Source organism: Pleurodeles waltl, chromosome 8 (assembly GCF_031143425.1).
Source record: "Pleurodeles waltl isolate 20211129_DDA chromosome 8, aPleWal1.hap1.20221129, whole genome shotgun sequence".
NCBI classification, from domain to species: domain Eukaryota; kingdom Metazoa; phylum Chordata; class Amphibia; order Caudata; family Salamandridae; genus Pleurodeles; species Pleurodeles waltl.
Window position 1 is genome coordinate 2,838,450 of NC_090447.1, and position 23,934 is coordinate 2,862,383.

Here is a 23,934-nt window from a genome sequence, read left to right on the forward strand (position 1 = left end):
TTTGACACTGCATGTTTACTGCATTTCTTCATCATATATAACTATTAATACAATAATCTTAGTGCACAAGTTATAAATCAGATGAATGCAGGGCCGAGGCTGTCCTGCCAGAGTATGACACTGTGACCTGCAGCTCACATACAGATCTCAGTAATTTGACATAGTTCATTTACTGTGGGTCGCCTGGTGTATATGCAATGACGCTGGCCTACTGAAACTCTTGTCACATTCAGTGCAATTATATGGTTTTTCACCAGTATGCCTCCATTGGTGTAGCTGTAATGATTCTTTCAATCTAAAAGCCTTCCCACATTGTGAACAGCTGTATGGTTTCTCCCCTGTGTGAATGTGTTGATGTTTCTGAAAAGAACCTTTTAATCTGAATGCCTTCCCACATTCTGAACATGTGTACAGTTTCTTGCCTGTGTGCATTTGTTGGTGTTTCCGAAAGGAGTCTTTTAACCTGAAACCCTTCCCACAGTCTGAACATGCAAACAGTTTCACACCTTTGTGAATTTTCTGGTGTTGCTGGAATGATCTTTGAAATCTGAACATGTTTCCACACTCAATACATGTATATGCCATTTCACCACTATGTCTCCACTGGTGATGCCGTAATGATACTTTCAATCTGAAAGCTTTCCCACATTCTGCACATCCATAAGGTTTTTCACCTGTGTGTATTTGTTGGTGCTGCATAAAACATGCTTTTAATCTAAAAGATTTCCCACAATCAGAACAGGAGTATGGTTTTTCACCTGTGTGAATTTGTTTATGTTGCTGAAAAGAAGTCTTTAATCTGAAAGCCTTCCCACACTCACTGCAATGAAATGGCTTTTCACCTGTGTGTATTAATTGGTGATTATACAGCGACGACAGGTCACTCAAACCTTTCCCACACTCAGTACACTTATAAGGTTTTTCACCGGTATGTTTCCACTGGTGTCGCTGCAATGTTGCTTTTAATCGGAAAGCCTTGCCACATTCAGTGCAGGCAAATGGGGTCTCACCGGTGTGTATACTTTGGTGCGTATACAGAGATGACAGTTCCCTAAAACTTTTCCAGCACACGGTGCACTCAAATGGTCTCTCACCAGTGTGTTTTCGCTGGTGCCGGCTCAAAGATGTTAAAGAATTGAAATTCTTCCCACATTCACTACATTTGTAGGGCTTCTCACCAGTGTGTCTTCTTTCATGTTGAGTTAGTCCTGAGAGGTGAGTAAAGCACCTTCCACACTCCTTACATGAATATGGCTTCTCTCCAGTGTGTATTCGTTGATGTGTATCAAACGACCACCTGGTTCTAAAACTCTTCCCACACTCCGAACATGTATATGGTTTCTCTCCAGTGTGAATTTGAAAGTGCTGAATCAATGCTTCTGGTAACTTAAAAGCCTTTCCACATTCTGAGCACAAATGTGTTTTTTCACCCATGTGTTTATGTGTGTGCCGCGTTAATTTAATTTTTTGACTAAATTTCATTCCGCATTCATCACATGAATATGATTTCTCACCTTTGTGTATCTGCTGATGCCTATACAATAACGATGGGAAACTAAAACTTTTCTCACACTCAGAACATGTGTGTGGTTTATCACCTGTGTGTTTTTGCTGATGCCTGTACATTAATGATGGGTACTTAAAGCATTTCCCACATTCTGTACACGCATAAGGTTTATCAGTAGGTTTTTTCTGGTGCGTACTCATTGCTGATAGGTCACTTAAACCATTTCCATACTTGGGCACAGTTTCTCACTAGGGTGTGTTCTTTGATTTGTTTCTAGCCAATATGAAAAAATTAAACATTTGTGTACACCATTAGTTCATTCTCGATTTGTGTTGTTTGCCGATAGATTCTGCTGGCTGCCAACCGATTATTTCTTTATGTTTTGTTGTTGCTGACGTTTTCTGCTCAGAGCAATTGGTGTCACACTGATTTGAGAGCATCTCAGATGGTACCAGTTGAATCTAAATGTCTGTTCCATTACTTGATGTCCATGCCCTGTAGAATAGAAAGAACACAAATTACTTCATGATTTTATGCTTAATACATTCTATTTTCAGAGCAGGGGTACCCATGTAGGTCGGGAGGGACAAGCCCCGCACATATTCTCAGGATAACCACTGACTCTTAATTTTCTTTTAGATTCAGTGTATGCAAATGTATTTGATGTGGATATCCTGAAAATATGGATTCTGGATCTACTTTGGCTCCCTCTGATTTAGAGGTGTGGGCACGCCCCTCCTCCACCAACTCAGGCCACCCCCCAAACCTGAACAGTCACATCTCCTTCTACCAACCATGCAGACACCTATATTCAGCTGGACTCCTACTTGCAACCATCCCACACATACACACAACCAGATCAGGAGGACAAGCATTCTCTTACATCGTTCGTAAAGTGTGGAACGCCCGCCTCCTCTCTTCTTGAATTGCACAAAAAGCTAAGAACTGGCTTTTCAATTAACCAACCCACCACAGGTAGGGCTAGGTACACACACCTATTCAGCCCCAGTATAACAACAGAACACCAGCACTATTTATAAAACCTGCTCATTCTGCAGTGTCCTTTTTTTCTTTTTTTTTGAGAATCTTTAACTCAATACTGAAATATCCACAGTGACAGATTTTTTTTTTTTTCTCAAACACACAAAAAGTAATCTCACCGGTCCACTCAAGAAATTCTGAGCTAAAATACAAAACCCAACCTGGTTGACCCTCTAGAGAAGGGGAGAGGATGTGAATAGCATAAAGGTGGGGCAGGGATTAGGGTAGAGTAAAAGGATGGCATGCTTGCTGCAGAAAAGGAGAAGCATATGAACCATGGTCCAATTATTTTGCAAGATGGAAGGGAAAAATGGGATCAAAAGAGGGAAGGAAAAGGAAGCTGGAGAACAGCGAGGGTCAATAGAAGGATAAGGAGGACTGAAGAGGCACAAACGTGGTGGAAAGTCCAGTCCTTAAGTGTGCCATGCCACCTTAATTCTAGCATCCATTTGTACCACAGACTCCAATTATTCCCTATGGAGACGGAATGGGTCCTCCTGCATAGCTCTCGTGTAGCCTCTTCAACACATGGACAACGCTCTTTCTGTGGAAGCGGAGGAAGATGGACAAATGTATCTCTTCTTGCTTCCTCCCAAAATAATTCTTTACCAGGAAGGATGACTTTGCACTGTAAACACTGCTGGCAGCCCTGCAGCTTTAGGGGAGCAAATACTCTCAAGTTCTCTGCTTTGTTAATGAGGTACTGTCTAAATGGAGTTCTATTAGCATTACCATTCAAAGCGAATTAGCTTCCTCTGCTCTAAGCCTGCCACAGACACTCTCTAATGAACATGTATGTTCATGTTGGCATACAATCGGTCCTGACATGTATGTAACGTGTATATTACTAAGAAAGCCTTGCCACACAGGACAGTAATGTTCAGAGGGTGGAGGGGCTAAGTGCAGAGGGAGCTTGGAATTTTTCAAACCCTTACTGGCATCCCCCATGTAGGTGCTAAAGTAATTGTGGCATAAAATGATGCGGCTAGAATATTTTCCAATGTTTGATTTGTTATCATGGTAGGGAGCGGGCAAGATTTACCCTCCTAATGACCCAGAGAAGAAAGTCCCTAGGAATGGTTAGAGCAATTGAGAATTAGCACACAAGCTTCAGTACGATGGCCACAATTTTATGAGGCGACATATCACATGGTTGAAGGTCTGTTAACAGCAAAGGATTCAGAGCTGGACTATGACCTGGCTTTCAGGCTGCATAAGTAGGAGCATTCTGGGTGCCAGTGGGCTGAAGTGAACACCAACCTCATGAGGCAGACTAGGGATAGGCCAGTTTACAGGTCGTGCGCACACACTTGTGGGTGAGGATCACTATCTTTCCAGGAAGGGGGCAGAGACTGAGGTGCTCAGAGTTGGAAAACCCACAGGTGACAGCTTATCATTCACGATGCAGGAGGAACTAAAAGCCATTCAATTCCTGGACAAAGTAGTGAAAAATCTCAGACTGCGGCTCGATTCTAAAGTATCCTTTGGCTACCAGACCATCACACCGCTTTAAAGGAAAATGTTACCCTGAAAGCATCTGTTTGTGGCATGGAGTGCTGTAGATTCACATGTGTTCCATACTCCTATCATCTAGTGTTGGGCCCGGATGTGTGCAAGTTGTTTTTCTTTGAAGAAGTCCTTCAAGTCATGAGGTAGAACGACCGACTCCTCCTCTGGGTGAAAATGTGCATTGGCATTGACTCCGTTGTTAGTTTCATTTTGCGCACAGCGGGAGAGGATGGAGTGTGAAATGAAATGATAAGTAAAGAGATGTCCATGCATAAGAGGAAAAAGTGATATTAGAAGATGCTTCAATGGTCACAGGCCTCCGGGGAGTAGAGTTGGTGCATGTTAATCTACAGCACTACATGCCACAAACAGGTGCTTATAGGGTAAATAACATTTTCGGTTTGAGGCATGAGCAGTTGTAGATACACATGCTGTGCACAGAATGTAAAGCAGGCCTCCCCAAATGTGGTGGCTAGCCCATGGCTGCAGTGGTTTGGAAAAGTATATGGAGAACTGCCTGACCAACGGAAACTTGTTGGCAGGCTACAACATCCACACAGTAGTGTTTAGTGAAAGTGTGTGATGTAGACCAGGTAGCTACTTTGCATATGCCAGCTACTGGGATGTTCCCCAGGAAGGCCATAGAGGCTCCTTTCTTTCAAGTAAAGTGTTGTCTAGGAGGAGTGGGTAGAATCCTTTTGGCTTTAGCATAACATGTCTGAATGCACTTAACTATCCATTTGGCAATGCCTGACTTAGATAGCCTTCCCTTTAGGGGGGTGGGAGAAAGCAACAAAAAGTTGTTGAGTCTTTCTAAGTTTTAGTCCTATCAATCTAGTACCCGAGGGCTGGCTTTACATCTAAAGCATGGACTGCTTGTTCCCCATAGTCTGGTTAAGGGAAGAAACAGGTAAGTTGATTGACTGATTAAGGTGGAATTGAGTCACTACTGTAGGGAGGAATTTGAGGTTTGTGCAGAGGACAACCCTGTCCATATGTATTTAGAAGAAGGGTTTTTCCAGGGTTATGGCTTGAAGCTCACTGACACGCCTGGGTGACGTAATAGCATTTAGAAATGCCACCTTACAAGAAAGGAATTGAAGAGTCTCAAATTGAGGGCCCATGAGTCGTATGAATGCAGTATTATGATTCCATGAGGGTGCTGGTGGAACCCCCAGGAGGAAACATCCTTTTGAGACCTTCCATGAAGGCTTTAATAATTGGTATCTTCAGGGGAGAGGTGTGTTGTCTATTCTGAGGATGGGCAGCTACTACACCTAGATGTAAGCATATGGAAGTGAAGGCTAGCCCAGAAAGTTGCATGTGAAGTAGGTAACAAACAATGTTTTGTAATGTAAGTTTAAAAAGGGTAAATTTGTTTTGATTGGCAGTAGCAGACAAACCTCTTCCATTTGGCCCCGTAGCAGGAACAGAAGATAGGTCTGCGGGCTTCCTTGAGAACATTCATACATTCAGGTGGAAGATTGAGGTATCCAAATTCTATGACTTCAGGAGTCAGATCGCCAGGTTGAGGGACCTGGGTGCCTGATGTCTCAGTGCTTTTGAGTGAAAAGATCGTGCCTGTTGGGGAACCTCCTGTGCAGGAACAGAGAGAGTTTGAGCAGAGTTGTGAACCATGGCTGGGGAGCCCATTTGAGAGCTACTAGGATAAGCATGAAGGACGTCTGCCAAAGCTTCCGAACCACAAATGGAAGAAGAGGGAGAGGACGAAAAGCATAGGCAAACGTCCCTGACCAATTCATCCATAGTGCATTGTCACTGGACTGTGGTTGTGGAAACCTGGAGGCAAAGCTTGTGCATTTAGATTGGTCTATGGTTTCAAACATATCTATTTGAGGGAACCCCCATTCGTAAAAGTAACAGAGGAGGACATGCGGGTGGGATTCCCACTTGTGGACTTGGTGCTGCATACTACTGAGGACGTCGGCAAAATCCTTCTCCATCCATGGAAGGTAGTCCCATAACAAATTAATGTTGTGGTAGAGAGCCCAATGCCAAATGGTCTGAGATAAGTGAGACAGCTGTGGAGACTGTGTCACCCTTGTTTCTGTCTGCACACGGACAACCTTGCCTATCAGGTGAAGCAGGAAGGCTTTCAACGTTAGGTGAACAGCTAGAAGCTCCATGTAGTTGATGTGGAGACCCTAGTATTTGGTCTCCCACAGACCCTGCACAGATAGATCCTGCAAGTGTGCACCCTACCCGAGAGTGAGATGTCCGTTGTAACTATAGTCTGCGGAACAAGGTCGAGGAAGGGCTGCCCTTGCAACAGGTTGTTGGTGTTCCACCACTGCAGAGAGGGATGACTGCAATGGCCGATCAACACTAGATCATCCGTATGACCTTCTGAGACCACTGTTGCCCGAAAAATTCCTGCAACGGACGCAAGTGAAGCCTTGCATGAGGTATTATGGGTATGCAGGAGGCCATCTTGCCTAAGAGACACACGACTGTCCTGACTGAGTTGTTCATCTGGGTGGAACAAGGAAATTGGTGCTTGAAAAGACTGGATCCATGCAGAATTAGGACAGGCTAAGCCTACCTCTTTTGAGGACAGAAGCATCTATGAGTTTGCTCTCTATCTGGTGACGGGGCATTATCGCTGGACTGGGAGTTTGCTCATTTATGGGCAGTGGTGATGACTAGTGAGTCGGGCGGAAGTGGACATGAATATAAATAGGGTCTCATGGGGAGGCCTTATATTTTTTTTTATCCTCCTTAGGCGTTATAACCCTAGCTCTGACAGGATCTTTAAACAGTCAGTCACGTGACGAAGCATGTCTTTGAACACAGAGATACTGGGTGTAGTGGTGAGTGGAGGAAAGAATTTCGAAAAGAAAGTCTTTGTCTCAGGGCTCCCAGTGAAGTTCAACTGTATGGAAGAGGCAGCTCTACTATCAGTTCTTCGAATGATGTAGAGTCATCAGGAAGGGGGAAGGTATCAGTTCTTCGAATGATGTAGAGTCATCAGGAGGGGGGCAGGGTCCCTTGGTGGATCTATAACGTAGGAGTCCCATGGATCACCCTGTGGAGGAATGTCACAACACCCACCAGTGTCAGAATGTGGAAACCCCGGAGGTGTAATGTCCGGGGGGTGGGGTCCCCTGCAGAAGGAGGTGGGGAAGGCAAAGGTGGGGAAATGGGTGGCAGTGATCGTGGTGCAAGAGGTAAGGGGCTAGTAGCCTTATCTACCTTCTTGCACATTTTTGCAGGAACTTGAGTCTCCAAAGTTTCCTGGGAGAATAGCTCCCATTTAGAGGATGGAGCAGCGGGTCCTGAAAGGCAGGAAAACATGAGGACCACGTGAGGGTGGATAACCAGTTGTTTTTGCCTTGAACCGAGCTGTTCCTGGAACTTATGGAGGAAGGACTTGACTGCTGTGCGTGTGTTGGACTTAGAGGTCAATGCCGAAGTCTTTGGTTCCGAAAAATTGTCTTTTGTTTCAGCACCGATGGTCAGCTCAGTGCGGAGGCTGCTGAAGTTGATGCCAAAGGTTGGCTCGGTGCCAGGGTGGTTGGAGCTGAAGCGTTCGGTCTGGAAGGTTTCTTCAGTGCCGAGTCAGAGCTGGGTGTCCAAAGCAGTTGCTCGATGTGGACCATAGCCCAAAGACAGTGGGGGTCCAAAAGCTGGTCTATGATGTTCCATAAGGGCTGCATGCTTCTTGGCTGCTCTGGATGGTGTAGAGGCGGAAGGGGTGTCATACTCTCAGACTGCTGAGCAGGTGAACGGTCCTTAATCTCCAGGTTGGAGATAGCGCGGTCTTCAAGGGAGAAAGCCTCTTCATCTGCAGCTGATGGCTATGCGTGTTGTTCTCCATCAATGTTGCCAGGACTGTAGGAGGTGGACTCTCTATGTAGTGTGCAAAACCAGGCACACTGTGCAGAGAGTCTGGGCAAACACACGTTGGTTTACAGAGATAACAAATAGACACTTAACGCTTTAATTTTTAGGATAGCTTGGCCGAGTAGTTAGGCCAGTCTTGGAGAAGTGCAAAGCATTTGTTGTACTCACAGTATCAATAAATGAAGTCACACACTCAAAGGAATAACTCAAGACCAATTTACCAAAATACTTCAAGTTTTTTATACAATGTTTAAGACCAAGAGCATGAAAATCGGGTAAGTACTTTTTAAGTTATGATTTTTCAAAGTTCAGCAAAAATAGTCTTTTTGTGAGTAATTATGCAAAGGAATCAATGATAGAAAACTTTAAAAATGCATATAAAATCAGGCAATGTATTTACCAATCTCTCCTTTTGTGCTTAGGTCTAGGTCGTCAAGAAGTCCTGTGGGCCAGCCAGCGGAGTTCGGGCGGTTCCCACTTCTGTCGGGAAGAGCTCCTCTAAAGTCTCTGGAGCTGGTGCAGGACCACTGCCAGCGACCACTTGAAAAAGCAATGCACTGATGAACTTCAAGGTGAGTCTGGTGGGTCCCCTTGGAATGTAGAGGTCGCAAGGGGTGGGGGACCCTTAGGGTACAGTTGGTTCTCCGGTGCAGCGGCCAGGGAGGCTGGGTGCTGAGTAGATAGGTGAGCCAGGAGCTGTACTCAAAGGTGCCCTTGGAAGCAGGAGACAGGTCACTTTGAGGGTTGATTGCAGGTCAGCAGGGCCACTCTGGGGGCTGGTTTTCACATTTACTGAAGTCCCTCAACTGGGGTTGCTCCTCATCCTTTTTCGAGTCCAGAGTGGACTTTTCTTCTTGGTGTCTGACGTTGAATGACCAATACCCTGGGCTATAGCATGGTTCAGCCACTGGAGGTCCCAGTGCCACCAAACTTGGCACACTTGCAGGATCTGTCCACTGGGTCCATTGGATGAAATCTGGTCTAGCTGCGGCGTCCGGTTCCTTGGTCAGCAGCCAGTCCGTGAACTGGTCTTTGGGTCTTTTGTTTTAGAGCGATGCCTTCACTCTGGAGGGAGATCTTTGGCGATTTTCAGAAGAGTGGAGGTCCTCTGGGGATTTGTAGTCCTTCTATTATCCGAGCAACCCCTCTGGGGCAATTTTCGAGACCTGGCTGCAGCAGGCAGGGTTTGGCACCTTTTTCTTTGTCCAACAGGAATGCATTTCTCAAGCCTTGGGTCTTCTTGTGTCCTTGGAATCTGATCTGCAGGTCTAGGGGTGCCTACTAAATACTGCATTTAGTGGGTGTAGGAAAGTGCCCCGTTTTGGCATGGTTGCCTACTCCTCCCCCACACTTCTTGCCTGACAGTGATGCTGACTTGACAGTGTGTGCTGGGATCCTGCTAACCAGGCCCCAGCACCAATGTTCTTTCCCCAAAACTGTACCATTGTTCCAACATCTGGCACACAATTATGCCCCTTGTAAAAAGTATCCATGGAACCAACAGCCCTGTGGCCAGGGAAGGCCTCCAAGGGCTGCAGCGTGTATTATGCCACCATGACGGACCCCTCACCAAGCACATGCACACTGCCATTGCAGCTTGTGTGAGCTGGTGGGGAGAAAAAGGGTGCCATGCCCACCAACCAGTGCCTGTGGCATAAGTAAGTCACCCTTCTAGCAGGCCTTACAGCCCTAAGGGAGGGTACACTGTACCACAGGGAGGGCATAGCTGTATGAGCAATAGGCCCCTACAGTGTCTAAGTCTATTCTTAGACACTAAGTGCAGTGTGGCCATACTGAGTACATGGGCTGGGAGGTTGTCATTACGAACTCCACAGCTCCATGATGGCTTCACTAAAGTCTGGGAGTGTTTGGTATCAAACGTCTCAGCATAATAAACCCACACTGATTCCAGTGTTGGATTTACTGAAAAATGCACCCAGTGGGCACCTTAGAGATGCCCCCTGTAATTTAGCCAAACTTCTAGTGCTGGGCTGACCTATCTGTGCCAGCCTGCCACTTCCAGACAAGTTTCTGACCCCATGGGGTGAGAAACTTTGTGCTCTCTGTGCCCAGACACAAAGCCTGCTTCACAACTCCCCTCTGCAAGAACTGTAACACCTGGCAGTGAGCCTTAAAGGCTCAGCCCTCTTGTTACAGTGCCCCCCGGCACTCCAGCTAGTGGAGATGCCCACCCCCCAGACAAAGCCCCTCTTCTGGCAGCAAGCCCGGCAGAAGAATTAGAAAAGACAAGAAGGAGTGACCACTTCAGCTTGAACTACCCTTAAGGTGTCCAGAGCTGAAGTGACCCTCTGCTTGCAGAATCCTCCATCTTGGTTTGGCGGAAAGGGACCAACAGGGTTAAGTTTGAGTCTTCCTCCCCAACAGGAGTGAACACCAGAAGGGTGTAGTCACCCTCAGGGAAAGTAGCCATTGGCCACTGCCCCCTGTAAAGCCCCTTGATTTAAGGGCCTCCCTGAACCAAGCTCACCAGATTCCTGGCGTCCTCAAGAAGTAAGAAGAAGGGCTGCTAAGCTGACCTCCCAGCAGAGAAGACTGAAGACACCAACTAATTTGGCCCTAGCCCTAACAGCCTGTCTCCAGCTTCTGAGGCCCCTGCTACAAAAAGGCGATGCATTCTGCAGGACCAGTGACCTCTTAAAAGCCACCAGAGGACCAAGATCTCCCGTGGACAGTGGCCCTGTCCAGAAAGAAACTCCAGCAAAAGGACTCCAGAACCTCCCAGGATCCGCGAGACCGGCCCACTCTGCACCCAACACCCACGGCTGGTATCCAAGTGGCCGAACAGTCTAGAGCAGTTCCCCTGGTGATTCTGACCTAGTGGCCACCCTGGGATAACCCCTCCTAACTAACACAACAATGCCTGCAGACTAAACCTAGAGGAAGGATCCGGCCGAAGATACCTGACGCCAAAAGGTACCCTGCACCCGCAGCCCCCTGGCCTTGGGGAACCTGACATTCGGTGCAGCAACAAGCAGCAGGCGGTCCCCTTCCTTGTCCAGTCTGTGGTTTCGCTGAACTGACCCCCTTGACCGAGCCTGCAGCCTACTTGTGACCCCCGGGGTCCTCCTATTGGAAAGCACTGGTAGCACCACGCTGAGTTTGTGCCCTGCACCTGGCCGCACCCATGCCGTTGAGGGTGTGCGTTACATCCCCTATGTGACCACTTCCTGCGGCAGAGTTCACTTCCCCATCCTTAATAGTCTATTTTTCTACCATGCAAGAGGGAGGAAAATGAACTGGAGGGGTCACCTCGCATGCAACACCTTAGGAGTGGTCAAGCAGGGGTGGCCACTCCTCCTGTCCTTTGTGCGTTTCCTGCTGTTTGTCCCGCCAAAAGTGGGGGTTCACAATGGGAGCAGCCATCTGCTGCTAGCAGCAGGGCTGGGGGGGTCGAGTTTCAGGGCCGCAAGCCCTTGGATGCTCATAGGCAAGACTGTGCACATTGCTGGGGGAGGAGGTGTAGCACCTCTGCCCAGGAAGGGCTTTGTTCTGTGGACAAAGAGCACAGGCTCTCACCCCAGGGTTCCAGAATCTTGTCGGTGGCACAATATTTGTGACCAGCCAGCAACCATGACAGGGTAGTTTGCTTTATCAGGGACACCTCTAAGGTGCCAAACCGCCACATCTCCACTCATACCGCCATGGCGGAATGAACTGCTGGACCAGAGATGTACATCTACGACCCAGCGGTCCACAGCAGACCACCAGCGGCATTATGAACTGGCCTACCGCCATGGTTTCCGCGGCGGTAGCACCACATGAAAACCACGGTGGTAGGGCTACCGGTGACAGGGAATTCGTTCCCTGTCACCGGTAGAAGGCTCCCCCAGCCCCATCAAGCACCTGACCCCCCACCTCCCTACACAAATAGCGCCCCCTCCATGCAGACATGCGCACACACACCACGCATACACCCATTCACCTCCACTTTCAGACACGCATCCACTCACACTCATCCATACCCGAATTCACTCATCCATAAACGCATTCACTCACATACTGACACGCATACTCACACACATATACACTGACATGCAGAAACGCACTCACTGCAACATTCATACACGCATTCACTCACACGCGTGTACCATAACACTCAGATGCATTCACATGCACACATTCATACAGAGGCAGACACCACACATAACACCCCCCTCCCCTGTCGGACGCCCGACTTACCTTGTCCGGCAGGGAACAGGAAGGGTCTTAATATGGCTGGCGGCATACTTCTGGTGGGCGGTGCAGGTGGTAGCAGCACCCAGGTGCCTCCGACCGTCAGCACAGATACTGCCGGATTTTCACCCACAGGGTTGTGGAAATTCTGCAGTACCCATTGTATGGCGGAGGAAGACCGCCAGCACTAGCGGTCTTCTGGCGCCCATGGCTTCAGTGGCCTTAAAAAAAGACTGCCAAAGTCATAATGAGGGCCTTTGTCTTCATATGATTGTTGCTTCCACAGGGAGCTTGTGAGGTGCATTCAGTGCTGGTTTAACAATGTCATGTTTTCACAGAATCAAGCACAGCAGAGACTTTATGCTTAAAATATGGCAGACGGTCTGATGTGGGCCATCAGTCTAAGTTTTCTGTCAGCAGAGCCAGTAGGGCCACTGCGGTCAGAAACCTGATGGTCTGTCTGACTCCAAGTAGAGCAGGCTCTCAACTTGGTGTGAAGGGAACTCTTCCACTTTTTGCGGTGGAGAACCCTGCCCAGAAAACTTCAAGTCAGACCCTTTGTTTCTCTTAGAATTATTTTCAGAAGTGGACCCCCCCCCCACATGCAATTCAATGGAGAAAATGCCTAGAAGGAGAAATCATGCACCAAAGAGCCAGTAACCTGAGGTGCGAGCTTTTACTCCTCTGAAGCCCACTGCATGGATACTCTTTAGCAGACAAGCGGCAAACCTCTAGCAGACATCTGTGGTGTGAAGCCTGACCACTAAATGATAGGGTGGCACAAAGTAGGTTTATGCCCAGCCAGTGATGCTAGGTGCCCATGTTAAGAAATGGGTCTCTCTCTGTTCATTAACACAGTGTCATGTCACGCTGCCACAATAGTTTCTGCATGAATCTGAACAACCTTCTTGCCTTGAAGAGCAAGGGTCACATTTATATAGTTGGACGGCCTACCGTCCGACCATGGGAATAGAGTAAATTACTCTGTCCCCATGACGGAGGTTCTGCCTGTCAAATTTACAAATGACCAAGCAGATGATCATTTATAAAAAAATTGGCAGGTACTGCTGTCACAGCAGTTCCTGACAATGCATCTGCTGCTGGTATAGGGCAGTGTCAGCTTGGTGCAACCCTGCAGCAAATAGTTTTATTTTTTTATTTTTAAAAAGAAAATCCCAAAAGAGAATTTTCTTCTTGAAAATAAAAACGGCAATGCCCCCCCTCACCATGGGAGTCATCTCTCATGGCTGGAGGGGCTTTATTTGCTTTTAACTGTCCCTCACTGTCTGGGTTTGCCCGAAAGTGATGGACAGTAAAAAATAAATAAAAAAATAAAAAAACACATTGCAATGCAATAGGTCTCGCATTTGCTTTAATTTGGCCTTTTCCTGCCACATAATTCCAATGGCCCTGCATATAACTAAAGCACTTCCATTTACCTTCTTCCACTGTCTGCAGCAAAAAATGAAAATGTTGCCATTTTGTATCCTAATTTAAATCTGCCATGCTTGTTCAAACCGAATACCACGTTCACCACACCACCATCAGAGTTGTTGGCTGGCTAACGCAACTACCCCCCCCCCGAAAAGACACAAAACACTCACTGAGTAACAAGAGAAATAAACTAAAAGGGTCGCCCAAACATATCAAGAATGTTCCAATTATCATATAAACCTAATAAAAACCTCTCAGAAATAAACCTTTGGCATGAGACTGCTAATATAAAGTATGCACTGCACGCTATAGGGGTTAAAAGTGATTGTACATATATTAAAAATGGCTGAGGTGGCTTTAGAATAATGGTGCCTCAGTATTCACAATGAACTGCAAAAGTTGCGTTTTGGAAAGGAACGCTTTAGGCACCTGCACATGACTACTTACAAATTAAGGTCTGAGTGAGCTAAAGGCGTTAAAAATGGCCGTATATTTATAAAAAATGCCCGAGATGGCTTTAGAATAATGGTGCTCTAGTATCCACATTGAACTGCAACAGACGTGCATTGCAAAGAAAAGCTTTAGCCACGGGCATGTGATTATTTACAAATTAAGCACTGCAAGAGTGAGCTAAAGGGGTTAAAAATGGCTGAGATGGCTTCAGAATCATGGTGCCTCACTATTCACATTGAACTGCAACAGCCGCGCAATGGAAAAGAAAGCTTTAGGGACCAGCACGTGATTATTTACAAATTAAGCACTCCGCTAAAGGGCTTAAAAGTAGATGTACAGATATACAAAATGCCTGAGATGGCTTCACAATAATGGTGCCTTAGTATTCACATTGAACTGCAACAGCAGCATGTTGCAAAGGAAGGCTTTAGGCACCGGCATGTGATTATTTACAAATTAAGCATTGCGCTAAAGGGGGTTAAGAGTGGCTGTACATATATTGAAAATGCAGAAATGGCTTTAGAATAACGCTGCCTCGGTATTCACATTAAACTGTAGCAACCACGAGTTGTAATGGAAAGCTTTAGGCACCAGCACTTGGTTGTTTACAAACCAAGCACTGCAAGCTAAAGGGGTTAAAAGTGGCTGTACATATATCAAAAATGCCCGAGATGGCATTAGAATAATGGTGCCTCAGTATTCACATTGTAATGCAACAGCCACGCTTTGCAAAGGAAAGCTTTAAGCACTGGCACGTGATTAGTTACAAATTAAGCACTGCAAAAGTGAGATAAAAGGGGTTAAAAATGGCTGATGGCTTCAGAATAATGGTGCCTTGGTATTCACATTGAAATGCAACAGCTGCGCGTTGCAAAGAAAAGCTTTAGGCACCTACACGTGATTATTCACAAATTAAGCACTCCGCTAAAAGGCTTAAGAGGGTTAAAAGTGGCCTGCGATGGCTTTAGAATAATGGTGCCTAAGCATTCACATTGAACTGCAACAGCCACATGTTGCAAAGGAAAGCTTTAGGCACGGAACATGACTATTTACGAATTAAGCACTGCGCTAAAGGGGTTAAAAGTGGTTGTACTACTATTACAAATGTCCAAGATGGCTTTAGAATAACCGTACCTCAGTATTCACATTGAACTGCAAAAGCCGCGCTTCGTAAAGGAAAGGAAAGCTTTAGGCACCGGCGTGTGATTATTTACAAATTAAACACTCCGCTAAAGAGGTTAAAAGTGGCTGCACCTATATATTTAAAATGCCAGAGGTGTCTTTAGAATAATGGTGCCCCAGTATTCACATTGAACTGCAACAGCCGCGCATTGCAAAGGAAAGCTTTAGGCACCAGCATGTGATTACTTACAAATTAAGATCTACTGTCACAAATTATGGACACGAGTAATATTATAAAAAACAAAAAGCCAATCCTACGATTAATGGTAATAATTTGAATTATAATAAAAAATATATAATCAATTAACACAGATCATTTAAACTAGAACTGAATTTATTTTGCGTAAATGTGTTAATTCAAAGATCGTTGTTAAAACAAGATATACCACACCACTATCACAAAATTACTCACCAACTGAAAAACTAACTAGGCTGCCACAAAATGCCAGCCCATCAGACCATAAAGTGCTATAATGTAGCAGCACTTTCTCGCGCTTACAAAACCAATCTAAAAAGAACGCATTGCTACATTATTGCGGATTTTTCGCCCGTTGCTTCAATATAACATATATGTTGTTTGATTTAATGTTCCACGTAAATGCCGTTTTAAAAGCAACCTTTTAAGTGTTTATCTGCTCATTTTGTCACTACGCAGCTCCAGTTACTGTATAAACACACAAAAATGTGTTGTTTAAAATGTATTTAAACACAACCGCGACATGTAGCGCTTTATTACTTGTACTACTACCTGGACAAAACCAGTGTTTATATTCAGCATTGTGAGTGCAAAACATGGAAAAGTATATGTTCCAAAGTAACCTCAAAAGAAAGCGCTGCTACATTATAGCGCTTCACTACAGTTGCTACATTATAACATTAGATTTTGTTTGATGTCTAGTTTGCGTAAATGTATTTTTAAAAGCAACCGCTTGTGTGTTTATCTGATTATTTTGTCAACACACAAGTCCGTTTAACGTATAATCACACAAAAAGTTGGTTTTTAAAATATATTTACACACAACTGCGACAAACAACCGTGAAATAAAAAAAAATTTAAAAAACACTACGTAAAAACAATGTACTTCCAACAAAAAACACAAGCGAAGACATGAGCAATTATATGCTTTTAAAAAAATGCATTTACGTTCATCTGTCACAGAAACAACAAAAACCAGGAATAAACAATGGAAGTAAACTGGTCGGCATGCAAATAGCTCCAATACTGCTGCTCGCGAGCGTGCCGTGTAGGGAATAAAAAGAACTAGTAGGCAAGTGCTTGCTAGCAGGCAGCTCTCTACTAACTTCAACCACTAGCAGCCTATCACTTCACTAAAAGTCAGCTACCCACTAACAGGCAGCACATCACCAGCAGCCAGTCATGCACTAGCATATTAGAGTCTACTAAGAGCCAGTGGTGCAGCAGCAGGTAGACACCAGTTGGAAAGGGCCATCTTATGTGCGGTATTTCCTCTGAGTTTCTGGCTGATCTGTTTTGCTGGTCATAGAACTCTGTACATATTACACTTGCTAACCAGTGGTAAAGTGCTTGTGCTCCCCCTTTCAACATGATGAAAATGTTATTTACTCGATTGCCACATTTAACTTACCTATAAGTCTCAACTATATGCCACCAAGGGTACCAGGGCTTGTAAGTCAAACGTCACCTGTGGGCTGCAGCACACGCTGTGCTACCCACTGCAATGACACAACAAACCCGACTCCAGGCCTCCTACTGCAGCCTGGCTAGGCCGTTTTAAAAATGCATGTTTGACCTGCTAAAAATGAGCCCTTTTGACTTCCTCTTTTGTACTAAGTCACCCTACGTGCCCATAAAGGCAATGTGCATAGTATTTAAAAGTAAGGCATGTACAAATTTAATGTTGCATATGTCTTGACAGTGAACAGGACTATACAATATTTTCACTCCGGCAAGGCCAGCTGCTGCCATACGGAAACAGTGGATAACATTATTACACCTTATAATGCTAATTCCAATTTGACAACAGCTAGAGAAATCATTCAAGGACTCTTTTAAAGTTAGACAAAATCCAATTTAATTGTAAATTTGAATCTGACTTATCAAAAAGGGGGATTGTTAGGAAAAAAAAAAACATTTTCTCTGCCTAAAACCTCTAAGCCTTTTTGCCAGTATTCAACTGTCACCTAACTGCTGAAGGCTCCCCTGTGGTGAGGGATGGATTGCTCTCAGACAGAGGACAAAAGGTGTGGATGTAGGAAAATGCTGGCCTTCCCTTGACAGGATGGCCTGGGGCTGTTAACAAGGACTAGTTACACTTCGAAGAGGCCTACCTTCTCAGAAGCAGATAAACATGGCACCAGGCCTGCCCCTGACTTTGTCCCTCTGGCCACCTGGGCTCCAAAGCCATTGCGAGAGGGAGCTGCTACAGTACTCGTTCAGAGTGACTACAGGGGAGGGTTTGCTCATTTCGGAAGACACATCTCAGAGGGACAGTGATAGGTAGTTCTGACCAGGAAAAGAATGGTTCTGCCATATTGGATTTAGGGAGAAATGGGCACTGTGGGATAGATTACAATAAAACACATGAGTACTGCAACAGTGGGTATGTTAGGACTCGCACTCACACACCCACGCTTCTTGCTGCACCTTCACAAAATAAATCAGCATGTATGAAGAACGACGCAACATGTCATGAAGCGCTAATGATTATTGTTATTTTGCTGAAAGACTCTTGTGATATTTGTAGTTTTTTTGTTTTCGGCCTTAGAAATTCCTGCACCAAACACCAAGGCAACTTTCTTAGAACAACAGTGACACTCCTTTGTGACTCAGTGTTTTTGTTTCTCTTCCCTTCCCAAATCCCTGTCCCTTTCCAGCAAAGACTATTTGCTTGTTCCCTGTTCAGTTACGAAAGAATAGTGCTTAGGGGTGAGAGTTTTATTCTCTTCGCTCCCGCGGAACCTGGAGTTCAGGTGAGTGGGCATGGTTTTGTCAGGGTACAGTTACCTTTGGAAACTGTTACCTCATTGGCAAAGAGTGGCCAGGATTTGCCCTCAGCCTCTTGCTGGCACTGGACATAAATATGGCACCCCAGCACTCTTTTCAGAACACTCCTGGACCTGAGAAGAATTGGAAGGAGGTCTTCCCTGCTGTCTGAAGAACCTGACGCAAGACTGGACCTGCCTGCCTTGAACCCAGGGCCCAGAAGTGACTTCAAGGTTAATTTGGCTAACTTCCTCTTTGAGCTACAGGGAAGTAAAAAGGTTAAAAATCAAATCAAATCAAATCAAATCATTAACATTTATAAAGCGCGTTACTCACCCGTGCGGGTCTCAAGGCGCTAGGGGGGAAAGGGGGGTTATCGCTGCTCGAACAGCCAAGTCTTTAGGAGTCTCCGGAAAGCGGAGTGGTCCTGGGTGGTCCTGAGGCTGGTGGGGAGGGAGTTCCAGGTCTTGGCCGCCAGGAAGGAGAAAGATCTCCCACCCGCCGTGGAGCGGCGGGTGCGAGGGACGGCAGCAAGTGCGAGGCCAGCGGAGCGGAGGGGGCGGGTGGGGACGTAGAAGCTGAGGCGTCTGTTGAGGTATTCCGGTCCCTTGTTGTGGAGGGCTTTGTGTGCGTGGGTGAGAAGACGGAAGGTGATCCTTTTGCTGACTGGGAGCCAATGCAGGTGTCTCAGGTGTGCGGAGATGTGGCTGTTGCGGGGTACGTCGAGGATGAGGCGGGCCGAGGCGTTTTGGATGCGTTGCAGGCGGTTTTGGAGTTTGGCTGTGGTCCCGGCGAAGAGGGTGTTGCCGTAGTCCAGGCGGCTCGTGACGAGGGCGTGGGTCACGGTTTTTCTGGTGTCGGCGGGGATCCAGCGGAAGATCTTACGGAGCATGCGGAGAGTGAGGAAGCAGGCGGAGGACACGGCGTTGACTTGCTTGGTCATGGTGAGAAGAGGGTCCAAGATGAAGCCGAGGTTGCGGGCGTGGTCTGCGGGGGTCGGTGCGGTGCCGAGGGCCGTGGGCCACCAGGAGTCGTCCCAGGCGGACGGGGTGTTGCCGAGGATGAGGACTTCCGTTTTTTCAGAGTTCAGCTTTAGGCGGCTGAGCCTCATCCAATCTGCGACGTCCTTCATACCCTCTTGTAGGTTGGTCTTGGCGCTGGCGGGGTCCTTGGTGAGGGAGAGTACAAGTTGGGTGTCGTCGGCGTAGGAGGTGATGATGATGTCGTGCTTGCGTACGATGTCGGCGAGGGGGCTCATGTAGACATTGAAGAGTGTCGGGCTGAGCGATGAGCCTTGAGGTACGCCGCAGATGATCTTGGTGGGTTCTGAGCGAAACGGAGGGAGGTAAACTCTTTGGGAGCGGTTAGCGAGGAAGGAGGCGATCCAGTCCAGGGCCTGGCCTTGGATCCCGGTGGAGCGTAGGCGGGTGATTAGGGTGCGGTGACAGACGGTGTCAAAGGCAGCCGAGAGGTCGAGGAGAATGAGGGCGACTGTTTCACCGTTGTCCATCAGGGTTCTGATGTCGTCTGTGACTGAGATGAGGGCGGTTTCCGTGCTGTGGTTGGTTCGGAATCCGGTTTGTGAAGGGTCGAGCAGGTTGTTGTCTTCCAGGAAGGTGGTCAGCTGTTTGTTGACGGTCTTTTCTATTACCTTGGCTGGGAAAGGTAGAAGAGAGATGGGGCGGAAGTTTTTCAGGTCGCTTGGGTCAGCCGTAGGTTTCTTTAGTAGGGCGTTGACTTCAGCGTGCTGCACTGCCACTGACCAGTTCCAGCGGGACCTGCACAGGTCCCTGCAGCTGGCCTTTGTGGGAGTGAGTTCAGCACCAGAGTACCATTCCCAAGACCCTTGGATGTGGTCTAAGTGTACTCCAACGTGTCTACCTGAGAGCTTCACCGGACTATGCGTTGACAACCTTCATCAATAGCTCTATTGGATTCTGCACCAAGCAGTACCATATTGACGGATGATGCCAAGTAGCACTTGATGAACAGCTTCACTGGATTCGACACCGAGCAGCATCATTGCCACACAGACCTCAGGTGACAGCTTTAAGGAGCTCGACTGACACAGATTTCATGTGTGGGCTCCCTCTCATCATAGAGCCCTCCCTCAGATCCAGTCAGTTGTATGGCCCGCTGAAGACTTACTTCCTCAATTAGAAACTTTTATGGCTGTAGAAACTTGAGAGGGGCAAATGTGGTCTACATATCCGACCTGCAGTCTGTCGTGCTCGGCCAAGCACATCATGTTGCCTGCAGTTAGCGCTTAGTACTTTCTGGGGATATTTTTAAATACAAACTTTAAAAAAATATATTTTTCATGTGTTGTATTACTTCACTCCTGTGCGAATACTGCATAAATACTTCACACATTGACTAAGTTAAGCCTGGCTGCTCTGTGCCATAGTTACCAGGGGTTAAGCGCAAGTTTATTTACTGACAGTTGTGGTTCACCCTGACAAGGATTGTGATTCTTATTTGAGGAGGGCTCTCATCCATAACTAACAGTGCTATATCTTACAACCCAAAAGCAGGGAGCACTCACTAGAAGTGAATACCCTACAAGCAGGCACCTTCTCATTTAGCAGGCAGCTCCATAATAGCTAGCAGTGATAGGAATCTGCCCCCTTGCCGACCATACTCACTGACAGACAGCACCGCAGTGATAGGCACGAGCTCTACCGAAGTAGTTACCAGTGTTGTTTATCCCTGAAATGACCTTCCATGAGCGGCTTGCGAGAGAGATGTCATAACACCCTTAAAAGGTCACTGTCTGGATGTGTCCACAATGGTAGGGTTATTCTTATGTACTTCACACAACTGAAGGTATCAATTGTAAGTACTACTGAAAGTTTAGCAGGTGCTGAGTTTTACCATGAAAGAAGGGGCTACATCATATCACTATTTCTTTTTCCAGTAACCAAAGTAAATGTTTAACCTGAGACGTTCACATGGTTATCCATATCATGTCCAACGTACGTCGCTGATTTCGCGTTTCTTGCAGAACGGACTCTTCTCATTCACAGGGACAGCAGAATCTTCTCTTGTGAGGAGCACCTGAAACACAAACGGGACATAATGTGCTCCAAGGACATCGGTTGAATGTAAACAGCCTGAAGTGGGAAGAAATGAGGCGAGATCTCATGCGACTCTCTCAAAACCCTCTGGGCACCTGATACTGTCTGCATGGGCTACGAGCAGGAGTGTGACAAACGATGTCATTCAAGCCCCTCTGGAGACTTGCCCTTCACTGGAGGGGTTGAAAGCATGAACATTTCATTCACCCCCTCTCACATGCCCTGGGTACCAGCTCCAGCCTTTATGAACTGTGAGAAGGTTTGGAGAGATATCATTCAGTACACTCTCAAACCTCCCCCCTGCACACACAGATTGTGAGCTGGAGTGTGAAGGAGATGTCATTCATCACTCTCAAACCCCTCCTGCCCGAATACACTGTAAGCAGGAGTACGAAAGGTACCTCATTCGGTGCTCTCTCGCAACCCCCTCCTGCCTGGACTGTTAGCAGGAGTGTGATGGAGACCTCATTCGGTGCTCTCTCGCAACCCCCTCCTGCCTAGGCTGTTAGCAGGAGTGTGACTGAGACCTCACTCAGCGCTGTCTCAAATGCCCTCTGTACCAGCCCCTGCCTTTATGAACTGTCAGCATGAGTGTTACAGATCTCATTCAGTGTGGTCTCAAACTCCTCCAGCCCGCATAGACTGTAAGCAGGAGTGTGACTGAGACCTCATTCAGTGCGCTCTCAAACCCCTCGTCTGGACTGGCGGAAATCTCATTCAGCGCTCTCTGGAACCCCATCTGCCCAGACAGACTATAAGCAGGATGTCAATCTCTTGATTAAAGAGCTTTCTAATGTATGAGGCAAATGTGTGTTAAAAGAACTCCAGATGACATTACCTCACTGCGCCCCTTGAGACTTCTAGTTACACTCAATGCACAACGAGGGATATTTAACAAACATGTTTGCAGTTTAGTGAAACAATGATTTTTTTGCTTTTATGCAGAGATCTCCCTGCAGGTGACTGCATCGGTCTGCAATGGGATGCCTGGGGGGACCTTGAGACCCCTGTGCTCATCCCCAATGCAGGGCCATTAGTGTCACAATGACTATACAGACGTAAAAAAAATCATAAAAGTGTTACTAGAGCTGCAGATCTAATAACTTAAATAATCTACTCGAGTTAATTGTAATGTACTTGACCCATAAATTGCTCTCATGTCATCCTAGGCAGATATTATATTATGTAGAGGCCCCTTGTTCTTCATTATCACGTAAGAGAGCACTTTCTAATAAATTAGCGCAATGTTTCTGCTGCACAAAAAAAATTGTTTAGTTCGATTTCATGGACTAGACGTTTGCTCTATACATAAAAATATAGTCCACGTGACTTGTCTTTTAGTTCACTAATAGCATCGTCATTGGGCGGGGGCAGGAATGTGTTCGTTCATCTTTAAAAACTGACTTTAAAGAAATAGATTAGTAAGGAATTGTGTGGTAGTGCATTGTCATTTATAGACCTTGTAATGTATATTGAAACGGCTATAAATGTTCAAGAACATGCACTTTTATTTACAAAAACTATATAGTGCAGAAACGTTCTTTTGAAACTGGGTTTCAGCAAAAATATGTATTATTTGCACATCCCTTAATACAGTTCTGATTTGTTTGCAGCCTACGGTTCTTTTCCATAACAGAGCCACAAAACAGCGAGGCTGCGACCCCCCCCGGCGGAGAGCCGCGCCCCCCCCCCCCCGCGGAGAGCTGCGGGCCCCCCCCCCCCGGCGGAGAGCCGCGCCCCCCCCGCGGAGAGCTGCGGGCCCCCCCCCCCGGCGGAGAGCCGCGCCCCCCCCCGCGGAGAGCTGCGGGCCCCCCCCCCCGGCGGAGAGCCGCGCCCCCCCCCCGACGGAGAGCTGCGGCCCCCCCCCCCCCCCGGCGGAGAGCTGCGGGCCCCCCCCCCGACGGAGAGCTGCGGGCCCCCCCCGGCGGAGCTGCGGGCCCCCCCCCCGCGGAGAGCTGCGCCCCCCCCCCCCCCCGGCGGAGCTGCGGGCCCCCCCGGGAGAGCGGCGGGGCCCCCCGGCGGAGAGCCGCGGGGCCCCCCCCCCGGCGGAGAACCGCGGCCCCCTCCCCCCGACGGAGAGCCGCGGGCCCCCCCCCCCGGCGGACACGTAGAGTACGAGGAGGTGAACGAGCCTCGTGCGCCCCCTCCCGGGGACCCCGCCGCCCTTCACCCCGGGGAGAGCTCCCGCCGCGGAGCCCACGCACTCACCTCCGACCCGCCCCTTCCGGCGCCGCTCACCGCCTCTTCCGCTCCCCCGTGCGTACGTGTCCCCCTACGTCACAGGGGGGCTCTCTCATTCAGCAGCTTCCCGCAGGTTCCAGCCCCTGCGTCCGTCTCTGCCCCCCGAGCGCGGTGCTGCGCATGCGCGCGCGGTCACAGCACCACAGATCCAAGCCACGTGTTTCACCCCTTCGCTGCCGGGCCTTCCCCCTCCTGTCCTCGCCCAGGGATTTATTGTCTATTTGGGGCTCTTCGCTTTTAGCCCCTCATAACTTTTTGGCCACATAAGCTACACACGCCAAATTTCAGTCCTTTTTTCCCCACATCCCAGGGAGTCTACAGGTACCCAGACTTTCTGGGTTCCCCTGAAGCAGACCAAGAAATCTGCGAAAATGCAGCAAAAATTCAATTTTTTCAAATAATGGAAAAAAGAGCTGCAGAAGAACAGCTGTGTTTTTTTCCTTCAAAATGGCATCAACAAAGGGTTT

At 47.5% G+C, this 23,934-nt stretch overlaps 1 protein-coding gene across 2 annotated transcripts; it reads right to left on the reverse strand.

Annotated features, from left to right (window-relative positions):
* On the reverse strand, window positions 1-23,559 carry LOC138249655 (zinc finger protein 850-like). 2 transcript variants are annotated; one of them, XM_069203613.1, is made up of 3 exons: window positions 23,435-23,559; window positions 21,129-21,206; window positions 1-2,002 (listed from the first exon to the last, which is right to left on the reverse strand). In XM_069203613.1, exon 3 carries the CDS (start codon window positions 1,705-1,707, stop codon window positions 166-168), a length of 1,542 nt encoding a protein of 513 aa, XP_069059714.1. In that variant the 5' UTR covers window positions 1,708-2,002; window positions 21,129-21,206; window positions 23,435-23,559; the 3' UTR covers window positions 1-165. The 2 variants fall into 2 exon arrangements, with proteins under 2 accessions (XP_069059714.1, XP_069059713.1); XM_069203612.1 differs by having other exon boundaries at window positions 21,088-21,206.
* Between the last annotated feature and the right edge of the window lie 375 nt (window positions 23,560-23,934).